This window comes from Ailuropoda melanoleuca, chromosome 8, assembly GCF_002007445.2.
Source record: "Ailuropoda melanoleuca isolate Jingjing chromosome 8, ASM200744v2, whole genome shotgun sequence".
Lineage (NCBI taxonomy): Eukaryota > Metazoa > Chordata > Mammalia > Carnivora > Ursidae > Ailuropoda > Ailuropoda melanoleuca.
The window spans coordinates 23,444,854-23,463,142 of NC_048225.1; the positions used below are offsets into that span (position 1 = coordinate 23,444,854).

General features: G+C 45.8%; 1 protein-coding gene across 5 annotated transcripts in view; it reads right to left on the minus strand.

The window, feature by feature from the left end:
• ETS1 (ETS proto-oncogene 1, transcription factor) overlaps nt 1–18,289 on the minus strand; it is a 65,828-nt gene that overhangs the window by 21,727 nt on the left and 25,812 nt on the right. For 3 of the 5 annotated variants that reach the window (XM_034666069.1, XM_034666068.1, XM_002912695.3), the window contains 5 exons: nt 10,524–10,643; nt 8,776–8,976; nt 5,904–5,981; nt 4,677–4,925; nt 53–313 (listed from right to left, as the gene is read on the minus strand). In XM_034666069.1, the coding sequence (XP_034521960.1) occupies nt 53–313; nt 4,677–4,925; nt 5,904–5,981; nt 8,776–8,976; nt 10,524–10,643 (909 nt within the window). The remainder of the gene's footprint in view (nt 1–52; nt 314–4,676; nt 4,926–5,903; nt 5,982–8,775; nt 8,977–10,523; nt 10,644–18,289) is intronic. The other 2 variants (XM_034666070.1, XM_034666071.1) reach the window with 1 other exon arrangement.

The window sequence follows — 18,289 nt, forward strand, 5'->3', positions numbered from 1 at the left end:
CCCCATGGCGACAAGCACACAGAGGCTGCTGAGGTAGGGGCAGGGCGCCTACCTGTGTAGCCAGCCAGGGCGGCAGCAGGAATGACAGGCTTGTCCTTGTTGAGGTCAGCACGGTCACGCACATAGTCCTTGAAGGTGCCCTTGGGCTTGTGGCTGGGCAGGGCGGCTGGATAGTCCTCGGAGTCGAAGCTGTCATAGGAGGGGACGCGCTGCAGGCTGTTGAAAGATGACTGGCTGCTCCAGGACTGGGTGAGGCGGTCACAACTATCGTAGCTCTCCACGCTCTCAAAAGAGTCCTGGCCCCCGAGCTTACCTGGAGGCAAAGGAGGTAGGAAGAGGGCAGGGGAGGAGGAATTGGGAAAAGACAACTGTGAAAACCCTCTTAGTGAGGACGGATTACTAATCAGACCTGCAGGAGGGATGGAAGAAGGGAGAGGCCAGTGGAGACGGAAGCGCATGGGTTTACTGTGGGGAAGGGCTCCCCACGGGGCTGCAGTCCGCGGGCCCAATGCCACTGTGTTGTTTTGTGTTACAGGGCCCTAGGACAGAGTTTCAGTGGCATGCGGCTCATATCTGTCAGAGGGAGACAGCAGTGTTTGGGGCCTTGAGATTCCTAGAGCCGGAAATCCAAAAGTGGAGAATCACACATGATATTACGGAATTTCTGGCTGACGTAGGAGACTCAATGAAGGGATGAAGAAATCGCAGCAGTTGTCAGGCCCAACTCCCTATTCCCACTCAGGCCAACGAGATGATTTCAAAAGGCCCAATTTGGCAAAATATTTTGGTCATAAGAAAAAATATTCCATTAGACTAAGAGCAGATTGACCTTCCTTGACCTTGGAACTCAAGTGTTATTTTTTAGCATTTTTTCCAAATACTATTTTAAAATGAAATATAGGCCCTGCCTCCATGCCTTCTCAAATAGAGAAATAAGTTATGAGATGCTTTTTCCAGGAGGTTAAAAAAAAAAAAAAACCCACTATCGCTCTTCTAAATAGAAATCCATGTTCTTTATCCACTCCAAGTACAATTTTGTACTTGAAATTTATACTTCAGTGGGGGAGTGTGGGCAATAAAACACAAAGGAGTTGATTAAAGAGTTAAGGTCCATAGCAATGTCAGAAATCCTTTACTCTGTGAGTTGCTTAAGGCATTCTTAACTGACCACAAGATCATGCAAGTTCATTAATTTCCCAAACCAGGTTATAAACAGCTGCTACGATTGCATAATAGCTCCTGGAGAAATTTCCATTGGCAAAAATGCCATGAAAAGGGAGACTAACCAAAAAAATAAATAACTTGGAGGAAAATAAATGTATCTAAAAGCTGAAAAGCTCACAGGAATATTTTCTATGTTCCCCTTTCAGATACTTTTCAGGCAACCTAAATTAAATCAAGGGAGACTACATGACCATCTCAGGTCAGCACAGGCCAAGAGGCAAACAGATGTGACAAACGTGTATGTAGAAATGCTGGGTCAACTCTCAATTGTTCAGGGGTGCCTGGTCTACTATAAAGTTTAAAACCCAGAATACGGTTGGCTGGTATAAGCTAATACTGGTGGGTTTCTGGCATATTCTCCCCTTCATAATAGTGGGGACTGGTTGAAACAGTGGAATTCAAATACTTAATTATGGTATACAAAGCAAAATTAAATATACAGTAATTAGGAGGGAAGATATGTTGCTCATAAAATTTAAACAAGCAACCAAAAAAATCCAAGATAAAAGGTATTCGGTTAAATATATGTTTTTTGTAAGGCCACTGTTGTAAGATTTCCTGAACCTCTTATCCCCTCCAATACTGCTGTTAACAGAGAGATAGTTATTTATCCGCTTAATCTCATTCCTTCCTCGAATCATCCAGAGAAGAGTAATCTCCAGGAGGCAAACTCAGAGCTCCACGGGTTACTGGCACCGTCTACCCCGTCCACTGGCACATGTGTAAGTTTTTTATTATCATAACAAATGAAAGAATCGTCTTTTCCAGAAATTCACATGAAAAGGCTCAAGAGAACAGCCTACAACCGGAACGCAAAAGCCTCATTTTAACAGGACGAGGAAGATCTGCGGCCTCCCATAAAAAGGTGTTTGCTTAGACCAGCTACCCATCTTAATGGTCATTCAATTTCTCTGTGAGACAAACACACCAACAGCCTAAGAAAGAGAACTCATCTTTTCGTCAAGAACACCCCAGCAAGTCACCAATACTTAAGGCAGCATTTATACTTCAATCTCTCTGGAACGGTTCTCTCTCTACCAGTCACTTTTCTGTTTGGAGACCATGGAGACTGAACTTTCCACAAGCAGGAGAGCTGAGTTTCCAAGGAGCCCCAAGAAGCAAGGGCACTAAACTAGGCCATAACCACCCTCTGGCAGCCTCTCAAACATAAGCCAAATGTGACTCTGTTGAGAGTTGCGGTTTATAGCAGTAGGCTGCTTTCATTTTAGCTCTGTTTCACAATCCTGGAGCTGGGAACCTTCGTTTACGGGTATTTTCTCCAAAAATGGGGTGGATCCAACTGGATTAGGCACTCAGTTATGCTACTGCATTCAGGCAGGGCAGCCTGTGTCCTCTAAGACGCCCACTGGCCAGCTTCTCTGTGAACTGTCTCAGAGCAAGGCCTTCCAAAGCCATCTGACTCCACCAAACAGACCTCAGAGCATGCTACACAGTAGACGGGGTAGCCTCCCCAGCAACGCTCTGGACAGACTGACACAAAGACAGTACTCAGAGACCAAAGAAGTGGCACACAGAAGCACTTTGTATCCTATAATGCCGTATACGGATATCATGATCATCACCGCTAATCATCAGCTAACAGTCATGCTTTCCGTCCAGCCAATCACCGCACGCCCCGATTCCGTCAGCCCCTGGGAGGGGCAGGTCTGCAGGACCTCTAACATGCAAACAGCAGCCGCGAACAACAAGGGCTTCCTCTCCGGTGCCGATGGTCAGTGAGGGAGGGGGAACGGGGTCCGAGAGAAACACCTCCTGCCCCTTTGTACGGGTCGCTCTCTGGTCCCCAGTCACCGACACGGGGTTGGAAGGATGGGGGGCCCCAAACCCAGAACCGAGAGAAGGAGAGGGGGCAAAGAGATGACCACACAAAAGCAAAGCCAGACGCGACTCAGAAACAACGTGATGGCAGGGCTCCCCGAGTGACACCGTGGCTGGGAGCCAACGCTCAGAGCCGGCCTCATCCCAGAGATGCACAGAAAGCCCCATGAGAAAGAAAGTAGTTTTGTTGTTTTGACCTGCCTGAAAAAAAAAGAAAAGAAAAGAAAGAAAAAAGATACACATACATGTGTGTATGTATTTAAATAGACATGCATCCAAAAATAAAAAAAAAAAAAAGAGTCAGAAAGGGGAAGGCAAAACTGGTTCCACCCATCCCCTTCGGTCTGACACACAAACACTTTGGGGCCCTAAGAAGGAAGACTGCAGGTTCAGATTTTGCTAGGGACTTTCCCTCTGCAGGGCCTGCCTCTCGTCCTAGGGCCTGCCGGGAGGAAGCGTGAGGCTGACGCTCGAAGACGATGACAACGTGTGTGGCCCCTGGTGCCTACAGAGTGAGTCTTCAAAGTGAAGATGTCTTTGGGCTCCACTCTGAGAGACTCAGAGGAGGGGAGCAGGGCCATCCCTGAGCAGAAATCACTACGAGGCCGGCCAAGCCTGACACCTGCGACCAAGTGCCTCAGAGCGCCACCTGGATGAGCTTCTCCTGTTCCTCCTCCTCTTTGTACTTTTTTCCCCTTTATCCATGGGAAGAGTCATTTTTTTTCAACTCTAGAAATCAGCTCGTTCTTCCTCGATGAACAAAGCCCTCCTGACAGGGGACCGCACTTTTCTCAGACAAAAAACAATCTGGACACTGGAGGAGCCGGGCTGCACCTGAATGTTTGTCCTAAATGGTCCTAAATTTGGGTGTACATAACCTTTTTTTTTTCCTTTATAAAGTCAGTCAGCTCTATTTTGAAACATTCACTTCACTGTCAGTGAATATTTTATCATTGTCATAATAGTCATGTCAATAAGAGTACTGTCTTTTGGAAGCCTCTGGCCACCTCTTTCCCTGGTCCTCTAGCTAAATACACACTTTCACCACACTGCTGATGACCGGTTCCAAATAAACCGTTGGTTAACCATCTTGTATCTTCCCAAACCAGAGAAGTCACAGGAGGCTAGAGAGCCCGGGCTGAGAAGCAGAGGTCATTCAGATAGCAAACCCGGGTCCACAGTCTGACCGGGACTACTCTGGGAGGATTGCTAGGCTACGTGGGAAGGTAAGGGCTTTCCAGGAGGGTCACCTGAACCATTCTTATCGGACTGCGTCTTCCCCAAGCAAAATGCTCTCACAGAAGATAAATCAAACCTTAAAAACAACCACTTTCCACTAGAGTTATCACTTAATAAAATGTTTTACCCAAAGAAGAAATGGGATCGGTCATCACACCAATTTCACCATGGATGCACGGTCTTTGTCATCATGGTGGACTTGCCTACACTTCCATGTTGGAAAGCTCTTAGTATCTAGACATTCTAATAGAAAGGCTGAAACTCAGGAATGTACAGGGCCAATAGCAAAGAAAAAAATAATGGGACCTGAAAAACTCACAAAGCCAGGTCCTTCTTGGAAACCCAAGAGCTTCTAGAGAAGAAATCTGACCTACCACGACTGGTCCTCCCCATGCACATGTTGTCTGGGGTTACAACTTCTTGTTTGATGGCAAAGTAGTCAGTCTGCAAGGTGTCTGTCTGCAGAGGGTCCCGGAGAATGACCGAGGGGTAGTCGTTCTCATACTTGAGGGAGAGGAGCTCCTCTGAGCTGATGGGATGGAGTGTCTGGTAGGACTCTGTGATGAAGCTAGGCTCTGAGAACTCCGAGGGAGGAACGCACTGAGCATGCTCGATACCATAACCTGGAAACAGAGAACGTGTGCCGTTGGAGAGAGGGCCAATTTGTACCTACAACAGGCAGGTCTTCACCATTCACAACAGCCCCACCAGATGAAAACAAGTGGCCTATCTTAGAGAATGAAAGGAACATATTTTAAGTCAGAGGGGCCCGGGTATTTCACCTTGCTCCACTACCTAACAAGATACTTTATTGACAAAATACTTCCCTTTTCTGGCTTAATTTACACATCTCTGAAATAGGGATGATTGCAATCTCCCTCAGAGTGCTGTGAAGAAGAGCAAAGGAGAGTATATTGTAAATGCCCACCGACACTGCCGGTACACGATAAGCTCTTGCTATCTCGGTACTTAATATTATTGCTGCTATTAGAATACAAATCAAAATAAAATAAAAATGTAAAATGAAAACAAACCTGCTCAAGACTCCCTTCAAAAGTGAGGCCATCGGATAAGAACAGTCCTACCCTAATTCTCTTCCGGCCCGCCCTCCAGTAAAGTTAGGTGTCATCTACTATAAGGGAGAAGGCTTGATTTTCTACAACAGAATCTGAAGCCCCATGGCACACTCCTGAAGGAGCAAAGGAAATACTGCCATACCTACTAGTAAAAAGGGAAAGAACAAGGGCCACAACCAAATCCCTAACCCCAACCTCGGATGGCCACCATGGTACCCAGGATCAAGTAAGATCAAAGTTCGGGGGTCAGGTTGCAGTCCCTCTGCACGACTTTCGTGCTGAAGCTCGCGGGAGAGGTCCTGGTGTGTAAGAGTTGGCAGGTTCATAAAAATACCAACATGTAAATAGGTCGAAGCCTCATGCCTTGTGGGAGTCACGAAATAAATAACAAAGAGACCACATTTAAGAAAATATTATTTTCCACGGAATTACCATGAAGGAGCCTGAGATCATCTGGGACAGGAATCCTTTCCTAGGTTCCCACCATAGCAAGCAAAATGAGAGAAGGGTGGGAGACGAACTTACTAATGAAGTAATCCGAGGTATAGCGGGATTCTGGATAGGTAGGGTTGACTCCATTCACTTGATATGGTTTCACGTCCTCTGTAACAGACAGGGCAGGGAACCAAACAGAGAGGTCAACATGCAAGAAACGTTTGGCCTAAAAGGACCTTGGACACAAGGACTGCAATGATCTCAGTACCTCTTCTAAGAAATCAGCATGTTCATTAACTGAGCTGGTGTCTGAGTCTACCCTGACTGGGGCCTTGTCTAGAAATGAGATCACAAAAGTATGGCTAAGTCTATTATTTCAGTAGCTGCAAAATGGGATTTCATATCTTGGAAGCAGCACCAGTGAGTAATCTCCAAGGCCTGGGAAGCCATTCAACCCGCATTCTGATGCTTGCGTGTTCCATGTTACCACCAGAGGCTTCAAAACATCTTGGGAAGTTAGCCGAATCGGTCCCCAGCGCCCGAACGGATCGGTTCCAAAAATTTTTTCGGAAATATATTATAATCTTCAGGTACTTAAACTTTAGAGCCTCCACTTGTTCTAACAGATGTCTGGTTTTTGTGTTGTGTTTTTTTCCCATCGCCCCCAAATTTCAAGGGTAGGCCCAGAGAAGAACAGGACACCTTAGGTAACGTGACTGTTTGGTGGATATGGCAGGGCTCTCGCGAAGACAGAGAACGGTTATCACCAACTGCTGTTGGCAACCAGGGGCCAAGTCCCCTTGGCATGAGAACGGAATGTGGGTGAAGTTAACAAAGCACAGATAGGCTCTCCACTGAACTAAGCTGAGCTTGAAGATCCTCTCGTTACCCTGGAATCCAATGGTGTGACCTCGACCATTGAATGGAAGGCTCTGATTCTATTTCTCCGTAGACTCAGACACATAGAGGGAGTGTTGGCTTGGGTTTTTCCTCAGATATCTGATAGCTTGTTGGGAGCAGAGGCTGCTGGGAAAACAAGTTTATGCCTGCACAGAAAAACAGCTCCCAGTTGAGATAAAATGATTAAACTCTGTTTTAGCAGCTTATCAGATTGAAACATCCCTGTACCTTTGGCCTTCCACCGCACCCCAAACAGCTATGTTCTGGGGCTCTGTTGCTCTTGTTTAATTACAGAACAAAAGCTGTAGCCTCCATACAAACCTCGAGCTGGGCTCTTCAAGGCTCTAAAGAGAGATGGTTGCTCCCACCTCTCCCAGTGGAAAATGGGTGGGATGACAGGACTTTTGTTCTTCAACCTTCTCAGTGATTTCCCGATCTGCCTAAATTCTCTTAAACTTCCTTTGCAAGAAAGGTAGGCCACACCTGTCTTAGGGGCCCAGATATTCCCCTGCGAGTCCATATTATTATACCAAGAACACAGGGCAGAAAGTTAAATCGAAAAGACCAAGTTTAAGGAAATGAGTGATCTTGAGGAAACCACCTAATCTGCTCTCATTTTACAGATGAGGACACCAGCAGAACATGGTCCTCTTAGGGCTGTTTTGAGAATCCAAAGAGAAAATGCATCAGAAAGCACTCTGGAAACAAGGAGCTGCTCTACAGTGATTAGTCACAACCATGATCACAGACCCTCCAGCACACCTGGTCGCTCCATGGAGATAAATAGAGGGAAACAGCGTACTAGTAGGATATATTTGGGTTACACGGTCTGGTGGAATCCACTGTTGAGTTTATACGCCAGCAGACATCACATCTGTTATGAGCCTGCCCTATCTTTTCCCTCTATAAACAGGTCACTTGTGTCAACCCGTGGGAGTGGGTGTTTGTGCAGTTACGCGGACACCACATCGGTGCTTCGGGAAGCCTGTGTCCCACAGTCCTCAGAGGAGGGAGCCGCAGCAAGATTCACCTAGTTCTTGACTGTGTTTATTTATTTGTTTTCCAGCAGACACTGAAGACAAGGAAGAAAGATAACACTTCTGGGCCCAGAGGAATCTAATTTGGGGCTCTCCCGAGCATTGCGGAGTAGAAAATATCCTTACACAAAGGAAGGTATTATATGGAATAAAAGTGCTAATCCGGAGCTTTGCTGCCTGCCCCCGGCGTCTGTGCCGAGGGTTGGAGCTGGTGACCACAGGGAAAGGGTGGGCCTGGGTCAGAGAGGGCAACAGGCTTCTAGGTTTACAGTCAGCTGTAGGGCACCGCTGACTGCTGGTAACTGCAATTTATTTTAAGAAGAAATTCAGAAAAATAAGTGCAAAAACACCCAAGTTTGCCGCCTGCTGCTGTTTCTATACTCAGCCAGGACTGTGGTACATGAGTCACTTGGTCCAAAAAGGTTGGAAGAGACTGGTAGGGGAGGCCGTGTCATTACTAGGTTGCAACAAGGTGTCCTGATATAACCCCCATTGCTGCTCCAGATGAAAAAGGTAGCCCCCACACCAAGGCAATCCCCCCCACCCCCGCCCAGGAGTGGGCAGAGAAGCCAGTCTTAGTAATTAGCTCTCAGAAGCTAAGCTCTCTTGTGGAGGCGGACAGATATCACCCTGCCATGGATCAAGGGAATGTGTATTAAGACGGCCAAGAAAAAGAACAAAAAAACCCAAAAAACAATGATCTGTTTTGGGGGCTGGCTGCTGACACTGCTCGAACAGCCCTTGAGTCTAAGGTAAGGACTGGGATCAGAATTCTGCATACCAAGAAACTTCGGGAGTGCAATCTTGCCGAATATTAAAATCTGAACCTCCAAATCATGAAAGAAAAAAAAAAACCTGACATTTATCGCATACCTGCTCCATGCCAGCCTAATGTGCCTCTGGAGACGGGATACGCCGTGGTAGGACACCCACAGCATGGATGTCCCGCCCTTGGGTATGCTCCCCCTCCCACTGCTGCAGCAACCCCACACGGCTTCCTCCTCACTCCGCCCCCACACCGTTACCTTTCTGCAGGATCTCGAGATGCTCCCACAAGATGTCCCCAACGAAGTCTGGGGCCAGCTCGAGAAAGCAGTCCTTCCCGAGTGCACAGAGGGCCGCTCCATTCATACAGAACTTCTGGAAGTCCACACCTTTCAGGCTGAACTCATTCACAGCCCACATCACCCAGTCCCGAACATGGGTTTCTGTCCACTGCCGAGGGTCTGAGGAAAGAGATTCAATGAAGACCCAGCGGGTCAGGCTGTACCTCGTGCCCAAGCATCAGGGAGGACACTGAAGGATCTGAACTCACGTGAGGATGTTCTCTGATTTACAGATTTAGGAAGCACCCGCCTGCAAAGTCATGTTATGGGGCACTTTCCGTAACACTCTCCCCCACACACACTCAATATGCCCACCTTCCCCATCCTGCAAGCTAGGAGATCACTACCATCAGCTAAAAAAGTAAGACGGAAGTAGTCTCCACCCTCTGTTCAGACAGAGACTCCTAAATCTCCTCTCTCACTGCCTTACTTTCATGAGACTTTTTTTTTTTTAAAGGCCAGGACCAAGGAACAAAATGACTTCTTTCATAACAATCAGAACAAAGTCAAGTGCGTTCTGGAGATTGCACTCACCTATCCCTATTCCTCCCTGTCGTGATTGGCCTGAGACGTTAGTATTAATCATTTTTATCTTCGCTAACTATGGCTAGTAATAATCACGGCAACTAGTAAGTCATTCAAATGGTCCTTAGTCATAGCAGCATTATCAGGGGCCTGATTTCATTATACTAGACACTGCAAGCGTGGAATAGCATCAGAGAACAGACAAGACGTACTCTTCCCGCGTGGCTGAGGTCAGACATGACCACACCAGCGTGGCCCTCTCAGAGCTCGGAGGACGGCAGGCAGGCTACGGCGTTCACATCACACCTGCTGTCCGGGCCCCACCCTTCAATGTAGCAGATGACTTTATGAGATGCTAGAAAACCCAGGGGTCAGAATTCACTTGATTCTGCTTTGGGATCCTCATGCGATGTTGGGCGTTGCTATCAGCCGAGGTTTGAGGTTAAGTGGTAGACACATGACAAAAGGTTTGGAGATACATTCACAGACTCTGTCTAAGATGTGGGAGTGACCGGCCTGGAAGCAGCAGACAGTGTTACTCTTACTCGAGAGAAAAGTGTTCTCCCTGCTCTCAATTGTTCAGGAAATGTTGCTTGCTGGAGGCTTAAGTGTTCTCCAGTCATTTGTCCTTTCTGACAGCTCCAGTCCCCTTACATTCCTGAATAAACCCTTTCAGATGAGAACACCCAAGCATAAACACATCTCACCAAAGCACATGGAAAAGAAAAGAGCAATCAGTTAAATTCCAAGGAATGTAGCTCACTGGGTTCATCCAATGATGGCCCAGAGTGACTCTAAGACTGTGTTTTTCAACCTTGACAGTGTTTTGGAATTACCAGGAATCGCAACTTCATGGGCCTGGGACATGGCCTGGGCTGTGGAATTTTTTGAAAATCCTGAATCTCGTGTGCCAACAAGTTTGGGAACCGCTGTCCTAAGAACCAAGATGGCAGTGTCAAAACCTGGGAGATGGGGAAGTCTTGGCATGTGTCTACGATTGTTCTAGCAGATGTCTGCAACCAACTGTAGGGGCTGACCGAAGTGTGGTTAGTCATAATGTCTATCTCACACTACAGCTGAGAAAACTAACCTCACCCAAAAGTCTGATCCCATCCCTCTCTTTTCCCATCAACAAAACACACCTTTTGGAATTCCCAGTCGTTGCTGTTCTTTAGAGAAACCACTGAAAGTAGCTTTCAATGCTTGAGACATCATTTCTTTGCTGCTTGGAGTTAATAGTGGGACATCAGCACATTCCATATCTGTAAGGAAAAAAAATATATCATATGATTAATAAAAACAACACAGGTGATGAAGACTAGACACTATAGTCATCATTAAGCAATAGATACAAATATCAAATCACTATGTTGTACACCTGAAACAAATATATGCTAATTGTATCTCAGTTTTAAAAAACTAATAGGTAGTTAACCACCCATAAAAGATAATAGGGCATGGATGGCCTGAAGAAGGCAAGCTGAGAAATAACTGTACTGACATCCTCACCAGGGCAGGTAAAATTTGGGGGGCTTTCCACAGTGTGCTAGGCCCCTTAAAAAAAAAACACCTGACTCTTGCCTAGAATGTTCTGTATCCTTGACCAAAAAAAAAAAAAAAAAAGCTTATTCTTTCTGTATAACTTTACTAATTCACTCATAGTCCCTACCCATCCTTCACATTCACTGAGAGTATTAATGTTGCTACCTACTTCCATGAAAAGGAAATGACAACATTCATTCATCCAACACATCATTACTGAGCACTTGCTATGTGCAAGGGATTAGAGAAGCAAGCAGTGAGCAAGACAGAAATGACCTCTGCCCTCACAGGGCTGGATCTCAGATGCTGGCAGGGGATTCAGGCATCACAAAACTAGTTACACAATTAAACATTCAAATACGTCAATACAGGCTTCATAGGAGAAGCAGAAGATGAGATGTTAACACAGAACAGGAATTCCTGCAAGTCTGGGGGAATCAGAAAAGGCCTCCCTTAGGAGAACAGAGGTGCTTAACCTGAGATCTAAAACACACATACTAGTTTTAAAAAGAAAAAATACTCTAGACCGGTAGTTCTCCAAGTGCGCCCAGACCAGCTGCATCATCACTACTTGGAAACTGTTAGAAATGAAAATTCTCAAAAATCTCAGGTCCGCTCCAGACCTATTGAATCAGAACCTCTGGGAAGGGGGGGGAGAGGAGCCCAGAAATCTGTGCTTTTAATGCACAATCCAGGTGCTCCTGGTGACACCCAAGTTAGAGGACCATGGTCCTTGACAAAGCAAGGGGAGAAGCACAGATGAAGTTTATGAAATGGGGGAAGGAGGGGAAACCTGGCCCATTTTAGTATCAATGCAGTTGGAGCAGAGGAACCAGGAGGACGATTGATTGAGAGGAGGTGGAAAAATAAGCATGGAATCTGGTAAGACTCCCTGATGGACATGAAGTGGTACCATGCTGTTTTGCTTTGCATTTCCCTAATGACTAATGACTAATGATGTTTAGCGTCTTTCCATGTGCTTATTGGCCATTTTTATATCTTCTTTGCAGAAATGTCTGTTGAAAGACTGTGCTCATTTTTGATAGAATTGTTGGGTTTCAGGAGTTCTCTATATATCCGAAAGAGCTGAAAGAGCTGAAGCAGGATCTTGAAGATAGGTTTGTATATTTCTGTTCACAGCAGCATTGTTCACAGTAGCTAAAATGTGGAGGCAGCCTAAATGTCCATCAGCAGATGAATGGATAAGCAAAATGAAGTATAGACATACAGTGCGACATTATTCAGCCTTAAAGAAGAAGAACGTTCTGACATGAACTCTGACATGAATGAAACTTCACATTAGGCTACGTGAGATAAGCCAAACACAAAAAGACAAATTATAGGAGGGACTTAGAATAATCAAAGTCATAGAGACAGAAAGTGGAATGGTTGCTGCCAGAGCCTGGAGGGAGAAAGGGAATGGGGAGTTGTTATTTAATGGGAACAAAGTTTCAGTTTTATAAGATGAAAAGAGTTCTGCAGGTGGATGGCGCTAATGATTGTGCAACACCATGAACGTACGTAACACCACTGACCTGCTCGGTGGTGAATTTTATGTTATGTGTATTTTACCACAATAAAAAAAAAAAAGGAAAAAAAAAAAACAGAGAGAAGGTCACCTTAGCTATTCCGTAAAGAATGGTTGAGTAGGTAACTATGAATAGATGTGGGAAGACTTGGTAAAAAAGTTCTTGCATTAGTTGTGGTAAAAGATGATGGTGGCTTTGACTAGGAAGCTGGTGATACAGGTAATGTGAGTGGACAAAGTAAGCGCGTGTGGGAGGTAATATCCATAAAACCTGATTTGTGTAGGTGGCAAGGAAGAGAAAGGGATCAAAATCTGCACGTTCACGAGCGTGTCATCCTTTGAGACATCAATTTGTATTTTTATCTCTATGTCCAATCTCTCTTGTGCTCAGACCATGTTCAAAGCAAAGATACATAAATATGGCTCAGGCTAAAAATTCTCAGCATTCACCTTAGGCACAAGCTCCCATAAAAAGCTAAGAGGCAAAGAAATGACCTGAGAATTCCTACTACCCTTCGTGAGATCTTCAGGCAGTGAAACGCTTTACTGTAGTAATTTCCAGAAGCCCTCTTCCTCACCCTGGATCTTGAAGTTATCATATGAAACTGACTTATACAATGGCTGGGTTTCAGGCAGGCTAAGGTGGAAGCCCCTCAACTAGCCAGCCCTAAGCCCTGACCAGTTAAAAAAATTCCCTGGACATACGTATGTGTTACTGGATGAATTAAATGGAAACAGAGAAGGGAAAAGATGATAATTGGTGATCTCTGAAAAAAGGAGCAAATAGATTGCCTCTGAATGTCAAAATGAGTGGAAACTACGTTGCAAGAAAGAAGAGCCAGCACTTTCCCTCCCGTTGCTCTGAGTGATGCCATCAGGAAACAGCTTGGAGTCCAGCTCCGCCCTGAAAGAGCAGAAGGGTTCAGGGCAGCTGCTCCCCAGGCCCTGCCACCGAGGGTGAATCTGAAGTTCTAGGGAGTGGAGAGTTTGGGCTGCCCTGGGCCATGCCCCAAAAAATCTAGTAATCTAGTGGAAAAATCAACATGCCTCCAGGAAGGTTGACAAAATGATGGAAAATCCCAGATTGTTAAGAGGGAAAAATGGGGGGAGGGGATAAAATGTTGATTACATAACATCCAGCCCTTCAAACAATGGAGTAATCATCAAATGAGTCACCAAGAAAGACATCAATGCTGCCCCTTTGTCCCCACTCTATACACCCAAGAACAGCCAAGTGCCAGGTCCAGAAATGTCTCCACTTAGAGTAAGAGTCAGTGTTACCTCAGAGAAAGGGGCTTTTTATTTCACCCAAGAGCATTCCTTGTGAAAGGGACAACTGCAGCATCCCCCACCTCCTAGCACAGGGCAGAACACAGGAGTCAATCGACAACTGTTTAGTGAATTCACTGTTTCCCAAATTTGAATCAACTTTCCTTCCCTTCACTCCCGTCCAACACAAATTCATGAACTTGAACTGTGTGGGTTTTGTTTTGTGTGTTTGTTCCCGCCATTGATTTATGATTCGATGAAAAGAACTTTACTGATGGCGGAAACTGGCCAGGACAACACATGTGGAAAATACAGGCCAGGCCAAATGCACAGGCAGTAGTTGTGCTAGAAGCTGGAACCGAAGGGTGAGGCGGGCTAGGAGGCCCCAGGCATCTTCTACACACAAACTGCCAAGGTGATGTGAAGCCTGAGAAAGAGGTTTCCTGGAGTCCGCTTCCTGTAACTCCACACACTCTGGCAGTATGGTCTGGACAGGACCGCCGGGCTGACGAAGCCCCACGCAGGTTCCTGGTTCCTGTCAGGGAACCAGCCTTTCCAGGCTCTCACTCGCTCTCTCCAAGAGAAGCAGCTGGAATGACTTTTGCCTGTCAACCTCAATGCCATCTCCCAAAGCCTGGTCCACACGCTGTCAGCTGCAGCTGCACGGCGCCCATCGGCTCTGCCCCTAGCTGCTGGTTCTCTTGGAAAAGTGCTCACAGCCCAGCTGGCTGGTGAAGGCCAGCCCCGCACACTTGGGACACCTGCATTTGGACTCGACAAGCTCAGGAGAAGGCATGTCATTGCCCTTGAACCCAAAGGATTCAGACAGGAAAGTCAGAGCTTTTCTCCCTTGTTGAACAGTGTGGAACACTGGTTTTAAAAAACACCAGCCCCCTCTCTAAGGGAGTGAACAATCAGCCAGGACTGTCTTTATCAGTAGTAGCCTGGGCACCGCATTTAAATGATAATGAATAATCACATTTGAAAGCAGACATTAATCTACAAGATTAAACTCGCTTCATAGAAATTATGAAGCAAAAATCTCCCCTATGGTGCTAGCTTGTGATCGCAGCAGTTCTGTGAATTACACTGATCAACAACGATAATGAAATCATTACACAGGTGGAGAATCCGACCTAGTTTAGCCCAAGCAGGCATCACTGTTATTCCTGCCACATTTTATCTCATTGCCTGTTAGATTTTTGCATCAGGTACCAAATATGTCTGATTTTAGGGATGGCATCTAAAAATTAACCAATGCCCCCCACCCCCAGCCAGGAAATTCACTAACTGTATTTCAGGGACAAGTACTAAACTTGCTTTTGTGTTATTATTTGTAACTGCAGTATCTTAAATTCAAAGAACACATTTGTCTCAAAATGCTGAGAACCTGACCCAAAGATATATTGTGCCAATACAGTGGAGACTATTGACACAATGCACGAGAAACTGAAAACGTTTACGAGCATATCAGATTTCCCACCCAGTGTTTATCCCTCAGGACCCTAAATGTGAGTTAATATTTATAAGAATCACCCCAAGTTTCAGAGAAAAGAGTCGTACAGAAGCTGGTGAATGAGTAACAGTCCTAAACTCTTGTCTTACCAAGGCTGCATAGTATCGAGGCGGAAATGGCAGGGAGCACTCCCTGAATCAGTAGGGGCATAACGAACCAGGGCCATTCTGAATGCGTAGAAACATCTGCTCATTTTGCATTGTGGCCTGACCCTGAACGAAAGTTTATACACACCCCATGGATGTTTTAAGTCAAATGCTGAACAACGGTTTCAATTCACTTATATGTAACTCAAGGTTAAGGGCTGTTCAATGTCCAAGAACCCGTCTAGGACATTTTCATGTGAATTTCATGTGACTTTTCATGCCACTCTGTTCAGCTGTTTGGAACCGAATGGCTCATATCAACCATGTTACATAGAATCTATGCCTTAAGTGATGTTTGTTCCAGGAGAAGTCAGGACGGTGCCTTAGTGACCTGAGATGTTTCTTCCCTCACCGTTCTCGAATAAAACTACAAAATAAAGTGGACTGTCTGGGATCGTGGGTTAGGTGATGAGAAACAAAGCTAAGAAGTAGAAATGTCAAGTGCATTATTCCAGTCTTGCACAACCATCCAACTGGCCAAACCCTAGTGGGTGACCACGATGATATTATCTGTGCGTGTATGGGGGCGGGGGGGTCCCCCATCCCAATCAAGAGCAGCATCCAAGAAACACCGAGAATGAATAATATGCTTGACACTGAAAACCAATTTATGGTCCACTAAAACCCTTCACCAATACGATTTCATGATACCACATGTGAAACTTCCAAGGGTCCCAGGAAGGCACTACTGGATCCCCATTTTACAGATGAGGAAAGAAAGCTCTGAGAGATCAAGAGTTTGGTGCAAAATCACAGGGCCAGGAGGGCCCAGACAGGGCTGGATCCCAGTCTGTCAACTCTTAAAATCAAGCTCTTTCTACTCCATTCCACCTCTGCGGCAAATAGGAAGAGATCAGAGATCCAAGAAAACTAAAATTTTTACAGTTCAGAGACAGAAAATGGTACTTTTATTTCTTAGTTGGAAAATTAGATACATTTGAGGAAATAATTAAAAACTTAAACAAAACCTTTCCTGGACTGAACAAATCCAGAATTTCACATGGCTAGCCCCATAAAGACACAATTAAAAGCCATTTACAGAATCAACTGTAATCTTGTCCTTTCTCGGGGCTACGGGTAGTGACACTTCCTTCCTTCCATACAAAGTGACACAGGTTAAATGACAACCTGGCTTCCTTCCCTGTGTTCACCCCTGAGTCACTTTGATGGGCAATTGTGTGCATAATATAAGGTTAATTAGTTACATAAAGTCTTACTGAAATATGTTTCTTAAAGTGAAAGGAAATCAAGAAGAAGCCTTCTGGTTCATACCGGGAGGAAATAGAACAATAGTCCCAACTGGAAAGAGAATTCTGAAGACAAGGGAAAAAGACAATAGTGGGGTGTGCACAGGGCTTGCCTTGGCTTGCTGGTCAAAATCCATGGGCTCTTATCTCAGTGTTGCCGCTAATATAATCACACTGGATAAGTCACTTAATCAGTGCATTGCTTAAAAGAAGTCTATTAATAGGTTCTAGGTTAATGTTGAATAGCATTTTTAATTTTCCTTATCGCAATTTTCAAACACACACCAAAGTAGAGGGAAGAGTACAATGAAATCGTATTTGAAATCTATCAACACTACCGGTTCCTAATTCATCTCCTCCCCCGCCCCCGCCCTCCTGCACTGAAGAACCGTAAAGCTAATTCCAGACCACATGTCATTTCACCCACAAACATTTTATTGTCATGCAGACATTCTCTAGATAAAGGAAGATCATAATAGGAAAGCTGACAAGAAACAGATAAACTCACAGAAAAGGAAAATAAGCCTTCAGATTACAGTGCTTCCATCTAGGTCTACATTTTATTTATCGGCCCATTTGAACCACAGAGCTGGTTTGAAAGCAACACTGCCTTGATCGGGAAAGTGAGGAAGTTGGGTCAGAGAGAGACGAGCTCAAATCAGGACGGAAAGCCGGACCCTCGGACTCCCCTGTCCTACAAGCAGAGACCGCAGGGATCGTTCTTCCTAATGGCTAATGTCCGCAGGAACTTATAACTGTAACTAGGAGTATGCAAGAGAAGGCTGGGGATGCTGGCAGACATCCAAAGGGCAGTGCCAAGCTGCCTAGAAAGTCCCAGTGTGGGAAAGAAGGCATCTTTACTCCTTTAGATCAATAGAAAGAGAAAAATGGCTGTGGCCAGGGGCTGCTCACTCTGACCCCGAGGTTGACGGTCCCTGGAAAGTTGTTCCTGGTCTCTAACAGGACTTCCCCCGTGAAGACTAATATCTCAGAAGAGTGTGACGGGGAATCTCAAACCCCATGTCTGTTGCTCTATCACTGGTGGACGAGTGGATTGGAACTAGGGATCAAGAGACCTGTCAGTGTCCTCTTTCTCCCACACTCCTGATTCTAAATCCTGTAATAGGCCCTAGAAACTTGGCAAACAGGCCTTCCAGTGGAGGGAGCTGGTCTAATCCACAAAGCCTCTGGGCTGAGGTTAGTGCAAAGAAGGGAAATGAATGTCCCTCCTCGGCCCCTCCACTCTGTTTTCACAGACTTAATAATGGGACGGAGCAATGAGGGCCAGGCAAGACTGAGCTCCCGCAAGCAGGGAGCAAGATAGGTGCCCGTCCTGGAACCACCCATCCCTACCCAACAGTCTATAGCTGTCGCATGTAAGCGGACACCAGGAGCTCTGAAACAGCTCCTATCAGTTAGGGAAACCTACAACCAGGCTTCCACCCTCGTCTTCATACCCAGTCTCCTACAAGTCACCGGCCAATAGAAAAAAATCCAGTCCAAAGAGGGGAGAAAGCAGCAGCACAGAAAAATCCCCAATTTGCCCTCCAATGACCTGGCTGACCAAAAAGGCAAGCCAGTGTCCAGTTACAGCCTCTCGGTCCTGCTGCCACCGGGGAGTGCACAGGGCTTGGGTACCACATCCCGCTCAGAGGTGGAT